This window comes from Mandrillus leucophaeus, unplaced genomic scaffold (genome assembly GCF_000951045.1).
Source record: "Mandrillus leucophaeus isolate KB7577 unplaced genomic scaffold, Mleu.le_1.0 Scaffold376, whole genome shotgun sequence".
Classification (NCBI taxonomy): domain Eukaryota; kingdom Metazoa; phylum Chordata; class Mammalia; order Primates; family Cercopithecidae; genus Mandrillus; species Mandrillus leucophaeus.
The window spans coordinates 3,201,873-3,218,484 of NW_012103987.1; the positions used below are offsets into that span (position 1 = coordinate 3,201,873).

General features: G+C 35.1%; 1 protein-coding gene across 1 annotated transcript in view; it reads left to right on the forward strand.

Annotated features, from left to right (window-relative positions):
• PTEN (phosphatase and tensin homolog) overlaps positions 1 to 16,612 on the forward strand; it is a 100,507-nt gene that overhangs the window by 17,552 nt on the left and 66,343 nt on the right. The window contains exon 2 of the mRNA XM_011990298.1: positions 12,500 to 12,584. Within this exon, the coding sequence (XP_011845688.1) occupies positions 12,500 to 12,584 (85 nt within the window). The remainder of the gene's footprint in view (positions 1 to 12,499; positions 12,585 to 16,612) is intronic.

The window sequence follows — 16,612 nt, forward strand, 5'->3', positions numbered from 1 at the left end:
TCTTCCACAATGGTTGAACTAGTTTACACTCCCACCAACAGTGTAAAAGTGTTCCTATTTCTCCACATCTTCTCCAGTACCTGTTGTTTCCTGACTTTTTAATCATCACCATTCTAACTGGTGTGAGGTGGTATCTCTTTGTGGTCTTTGCCTTTCTCTGATGGCTAGTGATGTTGAGCATTTTTTCATGTGTCTGTTGGCTGCATAAATGTCTTCTTTTGGGAAGTGTCTGTTCATATCCTTTGCCCACTTTTTGATGGGGTTGATTTTTTCCTGTAAATTTGTTTAAGTTCTTTGTAGATTCTGGATATTAGCCCTTTGTTAGATGAGTAGATTGCAAAAATTTTCTCCCATTCTGTAGGTTGCCTGTTCACTCTGATGGTAGTTTCTTTTGCTGTGCAGAGAAGCTCTTTAGGACAAATTATTCTTAAATAATGAACAGTTGACACTTTTTCAACTGGAAAATTCAAGGAACTGCTCTTTCTGCTTTCTGCTCAATATGAATCTTCAATTTAGAAATGAGAGCCCATCATTAACAATTCAACATAGCTTATTAGAAAAAAAAACCTAGTAAGAAATGTAAAATCTTTGATTAAATGAGAAAGTAATAGAAGTTCATGAGATTTGTATTTAAAGCATACATTCATTAGAAAAGTTGATAATATGGATTTAACTGTGACATAATTGGAAAATACTTGTTTAAACTTAAAATTTTAAAAGAAATGTAAATGTGATGTAACTTTCGAATCAGTTGCTGAGTTTCTTTTTTGCTCACAAGAACCCTAACTGTGTGTTGTTTGAAAGCACTGATGGAAATCAGGGAAAAATCTCCAGAAGTTCCTAGGAAATAAAACTGAGTGATAAAGTCCTGGTATCTGCTAACTTGCCTTCCATTCCTGTTATCTTCTCTTCTTAATCTGATTTCATTAATTCTTTCACCCTGGCTACTGGTTTGAGTCAGTGTTTTATGAGTCACACAGCTTCAGATTTTGCTTTTGAAGCTTTTTGTTCATTACCTCTAAAACTGTATTATCACTTTCTATTTTATCATTCATATTTCATGTATATGTTATAGCTTCTAATTGTTACTGCAACTTTTAGTTAGCAATGATTTAAAAAATATCTGTGATCTGTGGAAATAATTATTCTTAAAATAGTTATGGCAGAAAAGTAGTTATTGGTTGTAACACTGCATTTTACTGTATAAGTTGTTGAAGGATAAGCATACCTATATATTAAGCACTACAAAGAAACTTTTTACAATAGCTTTTAGCAAACCATCATAGTTAAAATAAGATTTAGTGTACATATCAGGAATACGTTCTTAATGAAATAAGATTTAGGAAGCTATTTTTAGTTACTATATCCTACTTGAAAATTGTAGTTAAATTTCTAGCATATACCCCATTAATTTAGATGCAAATACAGATTTGAGATAAGATAGATACATTATTTAGATGTCAACTCAGAAGTTGTTCAAGAAAAGATATTTTGTTATTTAGATGTAACTTGGAACATATTTCTAGTGTTTCAAGTTATGATTGGATGCCTAGAACAGGCAATAAAAATTTACTTAGCTGGTAAGGATAGCCACATTATTTCAAATATAGTTTAGCTATATTATAGATTAAATTGATTTCTGTGGACAGACTTTAGAACTTAATTACATTTTTTTTCTTTGGGAAGGTATTTGTTCTTTGGTGAGAAAGGATTCTTGTAACACCTAAGTCAAGACTGTCCAAACATGGCATATGCAGTTTACCAATCAAAACAAACTAATCACTTAAAATCTGTGTATTTTGTTTTATTTGAATTATACCTCAATTAAAACAAATTTAGCATGTGGGAGGAAACTGTCTACTATATCTGAGATCTCTTGGAGCTGTGGTAACCATCCAACTTAGGCAAAATAGCTAGTACCATGTATGCATTTCTATATATACAGAAATATACTGTATATTGTATATACAGTAATCACTGATATGAGAAAAATAATTTTTTAATCGGGAAATATTTTATCGCTAGTATATATTGAGTGCTTATTATGTGCTTTATATACATTGGACTCATTTAATCCTCAACACAACAACCCTATGTAGTTCATACTAGAATTATTCCCATTTAAAGATGGGGAAAGTGATGTTTAGAGAGGCTAAGTAACTTGCCCATGGCCAAAGTATTAGAACTGGGATTTGAACATGGGTAGCCTGATTCCTAAGTAAATGACCACTAACATTAAAAAGACATAAACATAGAGATGTTTGTTACAATGTTTGTCATAATACCTAAAAATTGTGAACTAGTTAAATGTCCAACAGTAGTAAAATGGTTCATTAACCCACGGTACACCCATCAATATAATATTATATTGTCATTTAAAATTGTTTTCCCAAGTTTTGTATCGGGAAAATATAATAAATTTTTGAAAAATGTAATAGGATATACTGTATGTATAATACAGTTATCACTATGTAACCAACATTTTTATTTCCATCAAAAATTAGTTAAAGGAATATAAATCTAAGAAGTGTGAAAGGTACTACAATTGAGTACTAGATTTGTGTTAATATCTTTTATATTTATCTCTTGCATTTCCTATATTGGCCCTGTTTACTTTTAAAATAGTAAAAATCATATGCTCTATTTTAAAACAATGTTAGTTTATTAACCCAGGAATAATAGCTAACTATACATTCATATTTGATAAAATAAAAAGACACTCATCATAAGGGATACATACGTATGCTAGTATATGACATTTTTTAAATCACATGAGTAATTTGTAATCATCATAGAAATATTAGAAATTACAAATAAGCAAAACACACACACTGAAAATTTAGTGTTCCCAAATCTAAAACTCAGACATAGTATTTTTTTCTTTTGGGATTGTATATTAGATATGTTCTTAAGTTACAATAACATAAATACTTAAAAATCAAATTGATACATTAAGAATTTCAACGAGTAAAACTTTTTGTTAAGCTTTGATGTTCTTTAGAAAGATTAGGTTATTCTGCAAGTCACTGTCATTGAAAGAAAAGTAGTTACAGTGGGGTCTTATGGGATAAGGCATTACCATTTGTTCAATTGAGAGACAGCTATCACTATGTTTTAAGCATTGTTCATGTATTAGCTCATTTAATCCTCATAGCAACCTTGTATGATAGGTACCTTTACTAGCCCCATTCTACTTAGGAAGCAGGCACAGAAAGAGTATGTATTTTGCCTAAGGTGGCACAATAAGTGAAGCTGGAGTTCAAGTCCCAGCAAGTTGGTTCTAGACTGTATGTTATTAACCATTATACCATACTGCTTGCAAGTAGATCTCTAGATGTCAGAAATACTCATCTTCCTCTGGTTACCTGGTTGTTATAAATCTTTATGCTTAATACTTACGTCATTATATGTAAATTTCATATTAAACACTCAACTTATTCAGAAGAATATGAGCTAAGTGTAGGTTAAGGCTGTTTTCTATCAGAAATCATATATATATGTATTCCTCAGTTTTTATGTTGTTTAGTTTTTCTGAAAGTATGTCAAATTTTATAACATACGGAGAAGTATAAATGTACATTAGAAAGATTTTGTTTATTTGTGTAATTTGTGGCATAAGAAATATTTGCCTCAAGATTCGGTGCTTGTTTAGGTAGTTGCTGGATCCCTTTTGGAAATGTCAGTAGATATTCATACTGTCTTTTGGAATTTTTTCAATTTTAACATTTTATTAGTAAATGTAATTACAGGTTAGTAAATCACTTTTATTTGAACCTGTTTCCTTTGAAAGTTTTATATTTTTATTTGGAAATAGAAAAACGTTAACCTCCTCTTGTTGGGCAGTATGGTGTAAAACTTTTGGGGTTTGGAGCTTCGTATATAATCTGGGTTCAAATTATAACTTACTACTTACTAATTTGGGCAAATTACCCAGTCTTTTTGACTCTCAATTTCTTTGTCTGTGAAATGTAGTACTATTTAGGATTGTTAGGATTAAATGAGAATATATTTGGCATACTGTCTGGCACATGATACTTAACAGGCACTAGTTGTCTACATCTTTCTAACTTATGGATGCCAATGTCTTGGGTAAAATCTCAAACTCTATGAGTAAGGAAGGTGAGAATTTGAAGAAAATGAAACCTTAAAAAGATTGAATTCCTAGACTCCATTTAAAGGAATAAATAGGTCATGAACAAGACTTGCTCTGCAAAGGCTTCCATGTTGATCCTGGTCTTTGACTCCTTATCTGTCTGATTAAATTGAATTTGCTGCCATAGCATCCTTAAAGCTGGACCTTACCTTGTCAGTCCTGCCTTCTCCATGTTGCTTTGTGTGTAAGCTTCACTGGACTGCTTGCTTTTTGCTGAATATTTTATGTATTTCCATATGTCTACTTTAGCCTTTGCTTGGAATGTTCTAACTGCTCTTGTTTCTTCCTCTGTTTACTGATTTCTGACTTAACTCTTAAGGATTATCTAATATATTCCCTACTTGGTGAAGCTTTATCTGTGTCCCCACGGAATTAATCCTTCCCTCTTTAACTCTTAAGCTATCTTATTTTTTATATAATAGGGCCTTTGGCACAATTATAGGTCTGTGTGTCTGTCTTCCCTAATAGAATAGGAAAGCCTTGAGGACAGTAGTCTTTGCTTACTTAGCCTTATATTCTCAGTGCCCCTTGTACAAAACGTTCAATATATGTTTGAATGATTATGTGAATGAAGGAGGGGCCAACTGAGTTTACTTTAATGATTATGTAACACCCATTTATGTATAGTTATAGACTTGTCTGAAATGAGTTAAATCCTTTGCAACCTTTGCTACTATGCTTTGAATGTCTCTTACAAAACTCATGTTGAAATTTAATTGCCATTGTGATGGTGTTAAGAAATGGGACCTTTGAGAGGTGGTTAGGTAATGGGATCTCTATCCTTATGAGAGGATTAATGCTGTTTGCATGGTAGTGCATGAGTTATCTTGGGAGTTTGGCCTCTGTCTCACGTGCTTCCTTACCTTCTGCCATGTGGTAACGTAACACAAAGATCCTTGCCAGATGATGATGCCATGCTCTTGGACTTCCCAATCTCCAGAACCGTGAGCCAAATACATTTCTGTTCATTCTAAACTACCTGTTTTGTGGTATTCTAGTAAAGCAACATAAAACTTACTAAGAAAACTGGTAGCAAGGGTGTGATTGTTGCCATAACAAATACCTGAAAATGTGCAAATGGCTTGGGTTCTGGGTAGAGAAGGATGGAAGAGTTTGGATAAACAGACTAGAAAAAGCCTGTGTTGCTGTGAATAGAGCATTAAGGACAATTCTGATGAGGATTCAGAAGAAGAGAGCTATATGGAAAGTCTGGAACTTAGAGACTATTTAAGTTGTCATGATCAAATGTTGGTAGAACTGTAAATGGTAAAGGTCATTCTGATGAGATCTCAGAAGTGAAGAACAAGATACTGGAAACTGGAGTAAAGGCCATCCTTGTTAAATAGTTGCAAAGTACTTGGTGAAATTATGTTCATGTCCTAGGATTTTATGGAATGCAGAATTTAAGAGTGATGAACTAGGTTATGCTGCAGAAGACATAACTAAGCAGTAGAGCATTCAGGCTACTGGATGACTCCTTTTAACCACTTAAACTAAGCTGGGGGAAGGGAATGACTTGAAGACAGAATTTATAATTAAAAGAGAGGCAGAATGGAAATACTTGAAAAATTTGCAGCCTGGCCATAGTAAAGAATGCAAAAGGTGTGTTTAGGAGAGCAAACTTAGGGTGTGGCCCAGGAACCATTTGCTAAAGAAATTAATATGCCTAGAAGAGAGTCAGTTGCTGTTTATCAAGACAGTGGAAGAAGACCCCAAAGACATTTTGGAGATCTTTGAGGCTGCCTGCCCCATCACAGGCCCAGAGCTCTAGGACGGCAGAATGGTTTGTGGCTCAGGTGGTCCTTCACAAGCTTGCTGCCCAGGACTACCTCAGCTCCCCATATTTCAGCCCAGTGGGCCTTGGCTGTCCTAGGTCTGGTTCAGAGGGGCCCAGGTGTGGCTTAGGCTACTGCTGATTACTCAAATGGTAAACCTTGGCAGCGTCTATATGGTGCTAATTCTGCGGGCTCACAGGATGAAAGAGCTGTAGGAGACATGGCTACCACCAGCAGGACTTCAGAGGATGATGGGGATAGTCTGGGAGAGACTTGTCACAGACTTCGAGCCTCTACAGAGTGGAAATGTGGGATTGGAGTCAGTACAGAGAGTACCTGCTAGGGCATTGCATAATGGAGCCATGGCAGCAGGCCACCACCGAGGCTTCAGAACTGTAGAGCTACTGGTATGCAGTGCGAGCCTGGGAGAACTTGAGGCTTGAGACTCTAACCTGTGAAAGCTGCATGGGCTCAGTCCAGCAAAGCCATGGAGGTGGGGCTTCCCAGGGTCTATTGGGATGAAACGAATGTATTTTGTAGGTGAGAAGGGCATGAGTTTTGGGCAGAATGCTATGCTTTGGATGTTTCCTTCAAAACTCATGTTGAAACTTCATTGCCATGTGGCATTATAAAGAGGTGGAACCTTTCAAAAGTGGTTAGGTTATAAGGGCTTTGCCTTCATTAATGGATTAATGCCATCATTGCAGGTGTGGGTTAGTTATCTCTGGAGTTTGGCCCCCTTTTTCTCTATCATGTGCTCATGCCCACTTTTGCCATGTGATGCCTTCTACTGTGTTATGATGCATCCAGAAGACCCTCACCAGATGCAGCCCCTTGATCTTAGACTTCTCAGCTTCTAGAACTGTGAGTGAAATAAACTTAATTTTCTTTATAAATTACCCCATCTGTGGTAATTATTAATTAGTATTTATAGTGCAAGGATAAATTTCAAGTTTAGCCCTTGTTAGAATGACCACATTTCAAGGGAGGGGCTTTGTACTTCTGTGCATTTCTATAAGGATAAAAATCTTAATAATATTCTCACTGAAATTAATGGCTTAGGTTGGGTAAGGTTGTTAGTGCTAATAATTATTTCTTTTAATAAAATATTCTTAGTTGTATTAAAAAAACATAGATGATTTGAATTTATATTTTTTGATCAAAATATATTTGTAATTTTGAATAGGAATTCCAGAGTATTGGTAGCTGTAACCACTTGGGGTTTCCTGCTACTGCTTCTGGTGCCTCATTTTCTCTGATGTCTTCCATTTTCTTACCTTTGTCTTCTAAGGTGGAGTTGAGATTATTCAATTAAGATTATTTCATGGTAGGGCATGGTGGCTCACGCCTGTAATCCCAGCACTTTGGGAGGCCGAGGTGGGCGGATCATGAGCTCAGGAGATCAAGACCATCCCTGCTAACATGGTGAAACCCTGTCTCTACTAAAAATACAAATAATTAGCTGGGCGCGGTGGCGGGCGCCTGTAGTCCCAGCTACTCGGGAGGCTGAGGCAGGAGAATGGCATGAAACCGGGAGGCGGAGCTTGCAGTGAGCCGAGATCGCGCCACTGCACTCCAGCCTGGGCGACAGAGCAAGACTCCGTCTCAAAAAAAAAAAAAAAAAAAAAAAAAAAGATTATTTCACTTTAGGCCTCTGCTGTCTTCTGCTTTCTTTTTTTTTTTAGTGAATGGATATAATATCCCAATACATTTTGATAATTGAACAACAGCTACATTTTTAAGTGGGGCTGCTTTCTTCTTCTTATTTTTTAAATTCCTTTTCCTTAATTTTTTAAAAAACTGTCAGAGATTGGCTAAGAGTTGGGACAGCTTTCTTATGTGAGAATAGTAGATGACAGCAAATATTTGTGATGTTAAAATGATAATCCTAATAGTTTTCTTTTAGAATCTTTATAATAAAAATGCTTTGAGGCTGAGGGTGAATTTATATGTTCCTAAAGAGACAAAAAATGTTCTTGGGACATAGTAAATGTCATTTAAATCTTAGATGTTTTTATTAGTATAATTTTTGGGTAGAAATTTGGCATTAAAAAATACATACGGAGCTTTTTCTAAGTCATACAGGGCAAGACAGCATTTTGTCATGGCAATTAGTAAATAGACTCAGATAATTATAAAACATCTAATTTTAAAAATTTGTTACAGAAACGGTACAGGTACATTGTGGCAAAAATAGAAAATACAAAACAAGCAAATATGAGAAAAATATACATGCCGCCACCTACATATTACTTTCAGTACTTCAGTTTATAATCTTTTGTCTACATATGTCTATATGGATATATATATGTATTCTTTTATCCAAATGGTATTACATTGTACATTCTGTTTTGAAACCTGCCTTTTTTAGTCATTTACATCTACTTTTCCATTTCAGTAACTTTTCATCTTATATAATGCCCGGATCACATTAAAATTTTTCCAATTAGCTCAAAAATTCCTTTATGGCTGGTTTGGCTAAAACAGAATCCAGGTCAGCATTGCACCTATGAAATTGGCTGTTAGGAACCTTGTATCTTTAAAAATTAAGGGCAGCAACCCATCCTCCCGCTTCCCCCACCTCTCACCCACCTCCTACCTTTTTTTTTTTTCTTAAAGATACTGGCTTGTTGAAGAGAGAATGGGTCATGTCCTACCAATTTTCTGAATTTGTCCAGTTTGCTGTCTCATAGTGTCATTAACTTGTTTATCCTATGTATTTCCTATAAATTAAAATTTATATCTGAATCCTTGGTGGATTTGAGTTGAAGATCCTTAACTATCAAAGATGATACTGTGCCTTTGTATTGCATATCAGAAGTTACATGATCTTTACTTGATTCATGATGAGGAGATGGCCACTGAAATTGGACCATGACAGTCTTTTCTGCCCATTGTTCAATTATATTTATCTCTTGACATTAGAAAGTATTTTGGGTAGTAGTATTTTGACGCTGTAGGAAAGTTCATTTTCTCATCAACCACTCACCTGTTGGTTTAACACCATTTGTTGATCTTTGAGTATATCAGTAATTTCATTAGGGTTTGCAAAATAAGACTTTAAATTCTATTCTTTTACAATATTAATTGATGTTTTTTGGTAAGATAGAACTTGTGAAATGGGACTATTTAGTTGTCTTTAAATACAGTCTATAGGAAAGACAAAATACTTAAATCTTTCTCTTTACCATTTTTCAAAGTGAAGAACTATTCCATTAACCACCTCAAAAGGTGATAAATGAAAAGGGCGTTTTTAGTTGTTTTAACTTTTTTTTTGAGATAGGGTCTTATTCTGTTGCCCAGGCTGGAGTGCAGTGGTGCAATCATGGTACACCAAAGCCTCAATCTCCCTGGGCTCAGGTGATTCTCCCACCTCAGCCTGGGACTAAAGGTGTATACCACCACAGCCAGACAATTTTTTTTGTTTTTGTTTTGTAGAGATGGGGTTTTGCCATATTGCCCAGGCTGGTCTCAAACTCCTGAGCTGAAGGAATCCACCCACCTCAGCCTCCCAAAGTGCTAGGATTATTGACGTGACCCACAATGTCTGGCCTTAACTTTTTTCTTTTGAGTGTCTTTATAGACTCAAGGACTTTTATTTAATTCAGGATGTTTTAATATACTACCATTTAAATGTTTTCTTTGATGCTCAGATTGTCACAGCTAGTCATTTGGATCTTTATACCACCTCCTATGTCCATTTGATATAGGCTGTTAATCTCTGTAAGCCTTCCTTGTTCTCTTGGAATGAAAAGGTATCCCAGACTCACCTGTACCTTCCCTACTCCAGAGCTGGCATTAATTCTTTTTCCAAGGAGTTTGGTACCTTTTAATTTATTATAATATTAGAGATGAAAATCTGTGTTCTAGGAATATTTATTACTGCTCTAGTGATGTTGCTTTTAGGCCATTTCAGAGAAAAGACCTAGAAAACAGATTTTTACAGACATGAATTCATACTGCTATTTTTAGTATTTTACATGATTTCTTGATTTTACAATATTATCTCTGTTTTCTTACACTTATTATTATGAACCTTAAAGTCATTAGCATAACTTCTTTGCTTATTTCTACAATATAAAGAAAATAGTCCTGATGCGGTGGCTCACGCTGTAATCCCAGCACTTTGGGAGGTTGAGGCAGGTGGATTCCTTGAGCTCTGGAGTTCAAGACCAACCTGGGCAGCACGATGAAACCTTGTCTTTACAAAAAATTAGCTGGGCATTGTGGCATGTGGTTGTATTCCCAGCTACTCAGGAGGCTGAGGTGGGAGGATCACCTGAGCCCAGGAGGTCAAGGCTCTAGTGAGCCATGATCATGCCACCACACTCTAGCCTGGGTGACAAAGGGAGACCCTGTTTCAGGGGAAGAAAAAAAAAAGATAAAATAGTTTGAGGAGGCTTTATGTAGTGACTCATGCATGTAATCCTGGCACTTTGGGAGGTCGAGGTGGGAGGATGGCTTGAGCCCAGGAGTTTGAGACCAGCCTGTGCCACATCATGAGACCTGGACTCTATTTTAAAAAAAAAAAGAAAAGAAAAGGAAATAGTTTGAGGATATCAATAATGATATTACTGGAATCGGTAAAACTACCAAAAGAAATGTAAAGTTTCTTCCTAGTTTTTATTTTGTTTAGAATAGTTCCTATCAAGAAGTGTAGTAAAGTGCAGTGTCCAAATAGCCCTTGTAACAAAATCTTTCTCTTTCTCCTGAGTGCCAATTTGACATTTAATCAGTTTTGTTTCTAGCAATGTTCAATGTTTGAGATTATAAGTTTTTTTTTCTTTATATCACAGGAGTCCTGCTGCTACCTGTTCTTGCTATGCTTTTCCGCTTTTCTTCCCTTTCTCTATGAAGCATCCATTTTTATTAGTTTCTCATTTATCACTCAGGCATGCGTATGTGTATTGAGGATGTTGACATTCAAGCAAATATATGTGTTAACATTCTTTTTGCCATCCCTTATACAAAAGATATACCCTGTATACTCTATTGGGCAGTTTTTTTTCCTTAAAATATTCCGTAGATCTCTCCAGTTAGCACAGTTATCTTATAGATAGAGCATATAGTATACATATAACCTTTTCTTAAACTATGCTATTAAAATAATAGCTTTCAGTAACTCGATAATTATTTTTGGATTGAAAATACTACTGAAATCAACTCAATAATGTGAAAGCTGCAGAAAGAAAAAGACCTAGAAAAGGGCATTGGATTAGGTCAACTTTGAATTTTATTTGGAAGATAAATGAGTCCGGAAGGGAGTGGGCAGAGATTATTGGAGTTGATCTTAAAAGGAGGCATTAGGCAGATTATTGGCTGGGCTAGTGTGAAAGGTCTGTCAGAAAATCATGAGATTAGGTTGATGTAGCTCAAAAAATGAGAGCTATTGTGATGAGTGGGTAAGAATCATAAAAGTGTAGAGTGTTGATGATTTTTATAGTTTATAAATGGTTCTTGAGTGTAGAGGTTTGTTTTTATGCTAGCTATAGTCTGTAACATAATTGACTATAATAGGCATGCTAAATATCCATGACAGTTGACCCTTGAACAACATAAAGGATATGGGCACCTACTCCTGTGCAGTTGAAACTTCACATGTAACTTTTGGCCCCCCCCCCCCAAACTTAACTATTAATATTTAGCCTATAGTTGACTGGAAATCTTACTGATAATATAATGTTCATTAATACATATTTTATGTATGTGTTAGATAGCATATTTGTATAATAAGCTACAGAAAAAATATTAAAATCATAAAGAAGAGAAAATATACTTACTGTTCATTAAGCGGAAGTGGATCATCATGAGGATCTTCATTTTCACTGCCTTCACTTTAAGTAGGCCGAGGAGTAGGAGAGAGTGGAAAGGTCAGACTTGCTGTCTCATGGGTGGCAGAGGTAGAAGAAGGTCCACATACAAGTGGTCCCACACAGCTGAAACCGGTTTTGTTCATTGGCCAACTGTAGTTTGATTGAAAGTAAGAATAATAAATAAAGTTTCTACTTCAGTTCAGTATTATCAAGTCATAGATAGCAAGGGCTGGAAGAAACCTTAGTAGTAATCTCTTTGAGTCTAATTATGTAGAATATGAAATTGTGGTCTAGAAAGGTTAAGTGACTTGTCCAAATTACACAACTAGTTAGAGACATAGCCAGCTCTTAATTCTGACTTCCAGATTTTCACTGTGTCTTTTTTCTACAACATGTTGCCTTAATTTTTAGCCATGAAAAATTAGAAGCTGAACTCTTTGTCTTTTCAGGCAGGTGCAGATTTTGGGGTTTTGTTTTGAGTTTTGGTTTTTGACCTAAAGTACTTTAGTTCTGTGATTTATAAAGCACGAGTTTTCTGTTTTTCTTGTATACCTGAATACTGTAAATATGGAAGTTACCTTTTATCTTTACCAGTATTACACATAAATGGTTATACATAAATACATTGACCACCTTTTATTACTCCAACTATGGTGGGGAAAGCTTTCTTTTCATAACTAGCTAATGTTTTAAAATGTATACTTTTAGTTTGATTGCTGCATATTTCAGATATTTCTTTCCTTAACTAAAGTACTCAGATATTTATCCAAACATTATTGCTATGGGATTTCCTGCAGAAAGACTTGAAGGCGTATACAGGAACAATATTGATGATGTAGTAAGGTAAGAATGCTTTGATTTTCTATTTCAAATATTGATGTTTATATTCATATTGTATTTTCATTTAGAAAAGATTTCTAAACCACAGAAAAAGATACTTTGTGATGTAAACTTTGTTATTGTAGTGCTCTATAATCATTTTTTGGCTTACTGTACCTAATGGACTTCAGTGGGATACAGTTCATTTGATAAGAACTGACCTTAAACATAATCAGGTACTTAGGTGATATCATTTCCTGGACTCCATAAAATGCCTGTCACCAGGTTTAATACCTGAATTCCATTACAGTGTGATTGTTGTCTTATTTCATAATTGGGGATTAGGCTTAAAATCCTAGAGTGGATTTATTCAGTTAAATTTATTCACATTAAGATGTAGATGACTAATACTGATTTTTATGTAGACCAAATTTTAAGGTACCACTGTGCATAAGTATACCAAGTACTTGAAGAAGTATTTGGTTGTTAAAAGATATATAGAAAGGAATCGCTGAGTGTACCAAGGCTAATCAGTTTTATAATTTTGCATAATTTTATAAGCGCAATTATCATTTAGTTTAGAACAATTCTCAAGACCCACATAAATATTACTTTTAAAATATACAGTCTTAAGAATTTGTGGCATATTTTATGAAAGGAGGAATTCATGTCTGATGTACAAATAGTCTTAACATTTATATTGTCTAATTTCAGAGCAAAAATATGTATGTATGAATAAATTAACTGTAAATTGTCAGTAGGAACCTTGAGAATTCGTGGCGTAATTTATGAAAGAAGGAATTCACGTCTGATGTGCAAATACTCTTAACATATTTTTTCATTTCAGAGCAAAAACATACGTGTATTAATAAATCAACTGTAAATTGTCAGTAGGAAACTTAATGGCTTTAAAAGTTAAAATTTCAAGCCAGACATTGTGGTGTGCTCCTCAGGTCCCAGCTACTTGTGAGGCTGAGGTGGGAGGATCACTTGGCTTGAACCCCCAGGTAGAGGGTAGAGGCCAGTCTGGTTAACACAGCGAGAACTCATCTCTTAAAAAAGTTAAAGTTCTGGATTATTTCCTTTACACTCTTTCATTAGTATCTTTCCTGGAGATTTTCAGTTTAAATACTTGGTGATTATGACAATTAGATGTTAAAATGGATGGGAAAGTACTTTGTAACTTATAAAGCGTTATGCAGATGTAGACTCCTTTTATAATAGTTGTGTAAGTATATGAGACAACCTACATTCTTTTATGAGCTAGCTATAAGTTTCAGCAACTTGCTTTGAACCACAGATTTACAATTTTTTGTAGTATTGAGTTGTATTCATTTAGAATTTTGTAATATATTCAAAATCAAATTTTTGTACCTACAAAAACTACAAAAAAAAATCCCCCTAGTTTTTATAGTTTCTATTAAAATTATAGCCAGTACATAGGGATGCCAGAAGGACTGTTTAAGAAGCTGAAAATAGAGAAATGAATTTATCTTCTCATAGTTAGGCAGGGTACAGTAGAAGGATGCTTAACATTGCAAGCTGATGGGAACAGCAGGTTGATATATAGCTTGTGATAACACTTCTAAAGAAAAAGCAGTGAGCCATAGAAAAAAGAGATAGATACATTTTGAATTAAGAAAGATGGTGAATCTGGGAAACAAGCAGTACAGTCACCAGACGTGTATTCTCTGCTGTGATACAGAAGTGTTTATCAGGCCTCTTTATGGCCTGCATGATATATCCCACAAGATGACCTACTCACATTATTTTAATTCTGTGTTCAACTAAGCACTAATTCAACCCAGCCAGTTTAGTACTCCTACCAAAAAAGAGTGAGCACTCTTGAATAGAGGGCAGGTTTTCTGATTATGGTGAGAATATCTTTGTGGTAAATTAATCTGGTGTGCTAGTTTTTACATTGGTCTCTTCTGAGTGTCATTAGTCACTGAGGCTGATTGATCATCTTTCAGGTTACTGATAAAAGTTCCTGTACAGCTGATTATCAGACCTTAGGTTGCAGTAACTTCACCAAGAAAATACTTTGCTGAGAAGCATTTTGGTCCTTCTATTTGATTCATAACTCTTACCTTTATGCCTCTGAATGAAAAGATTCACATATTCAGTTTGTAATTAGTAATCAAGGCTGAGGTTTATTCTATCTAGCTTCACGATATATCTAGTTTGTTTTGTCTAGCCATATGATTTCTTCAAATCTGCTATGTCTAAAAAAAAAAGTTTTATGTATCCAGATTAATACTTAGCCAGTGCTTCCTTAGCCAGTGGATCTTATCACCTCTTATACTATTGATAGCTTGTCAACATGAAGAATTATCTGCTGAATATAATAGCTTTGCTGTCCTTGTTTCCTTTTGTCTCATTCTTTTTTGAGAAAGCTTTGATAGCCTTCTATTGCCTAGGCCCCTCCTCTTCTTTTATGAGAGAAAGGATGAACAGTGACCAGAAATTAAGGGTTTGTGTTTTTTTTTCTATCAACTAAAATGGAAGTAAATAATTCCTAAGTAATTTGTCTGTTAGGATTAAAGTCTCCAAGAGAATGGCTGTGCCTAGTACCTAAGTGATTAATTTCCTTGATTGGTTTACATTATATTGAGGATATTAGTAATCAGTAGTGATTCCTTTTTTGGTTCAAAGATGATAGTGTCACAGTGAAAAGTGTTTTTAAAATTTTTGTATACTTAATTTTTCTGTAACAAAAGTATTTTCAGTTGGATTTTTCTTTGCCCTATTAGAATGCCCAAAGAATATTTAAAATTATCCTTTTCTCTCTTACTGCATATTTTTTCCTGTGATTTTTCCCCAAACAGAAAATACTCTGCAGAGATTAGACTTTGTTGTTGTTGTACTACATCATTGCTTTGACTAAAATAAACTTAGATTGCAAATGCTTTCAGGCTTACATTGCTCAATGTATTTTTTTTTTTTTTTTGGTAATATGAAACATTGTTTTATTCAGATAATTGATTATTCTGTAATATGTATGTTAATTTTTTTAAATTATACTTTAAGTTCTAGGGTACATGTGCACAACTTACAGGTTTGTTACCTATGTATACATGTGCCATGCTGGTTTGCTGCACCCATTAACTCATCATTTACGTTAGGTATTTCTCCCAGTGTTATCCCTCTCCCATCCCCCCACCCCACGACAGACCCCGGTTTGTGATGTTTTCCGCCCTGTGTCCAAGTGTTCTCATTGTTCAGTTCCCACCTGTGAATGAGAACATGCAGTGTTTGGTTTTCTGTCCTTGCAATAGTTTGCTCAGAATGATGGTTTCCAGCTTCATCCATGTCCCTACAAAGGACATGAAACTCATCCTTTTTTATGGCTGCATAGTATTCCATGGTGTATATGTGCCACATTTTCTTAATCTATTCTATCATTGATGGACATTTGGGTTGGTTCTTTGCTATTGTGAATAGTGCCACAGTAAACATATGTGTGCATGTGTCTTTATAGTAGCATGATTTATAATCCTTTGGGTATATACCCAGTAATGGGATGGCTGGGTCAAATGGTATTTCTAGTTCTAGATCCTTGAGGAGTCACCACACTGTCTTCCACAATGGTTGAACTAGTTTACACTCCTACCAACAGTGTAAAAGCGTTCCTGTTTCTCCACATCCTCTCCAGCACCTGTTGTTGCCTGACCTTTTAATGATCACTATTCTAACGGGTGTGAGATGGTATCTCATTGTGGTTTTGATTTGCATTTCTCTGATGGCCAGTGATGGTGAGCATTTTTTCATGTGTCTGTTGGCTGCAGAAATGTCTTCTTTTGAAAAGTGTCTGTTCAAATCATTTACCCACTTTTTGATGGTGTTTGATTTTTTTCTTGTAAATTTAAGTTCTTTGTAGATTCTGGATAGTAGCCCTTTTGTCAAATGGGTAGATTGCAAAAATTTTCTCCCATTCTGTAAGTTGTCTGTTCACTCTGATGGTAGTTTCTTTTGCTGTGCAGAAGCTCTTTAGTTTAATTAGATCCCATTTGTCTATTTTGGCTTTTGTTGCCATTGCTTTCGGTGTTTTA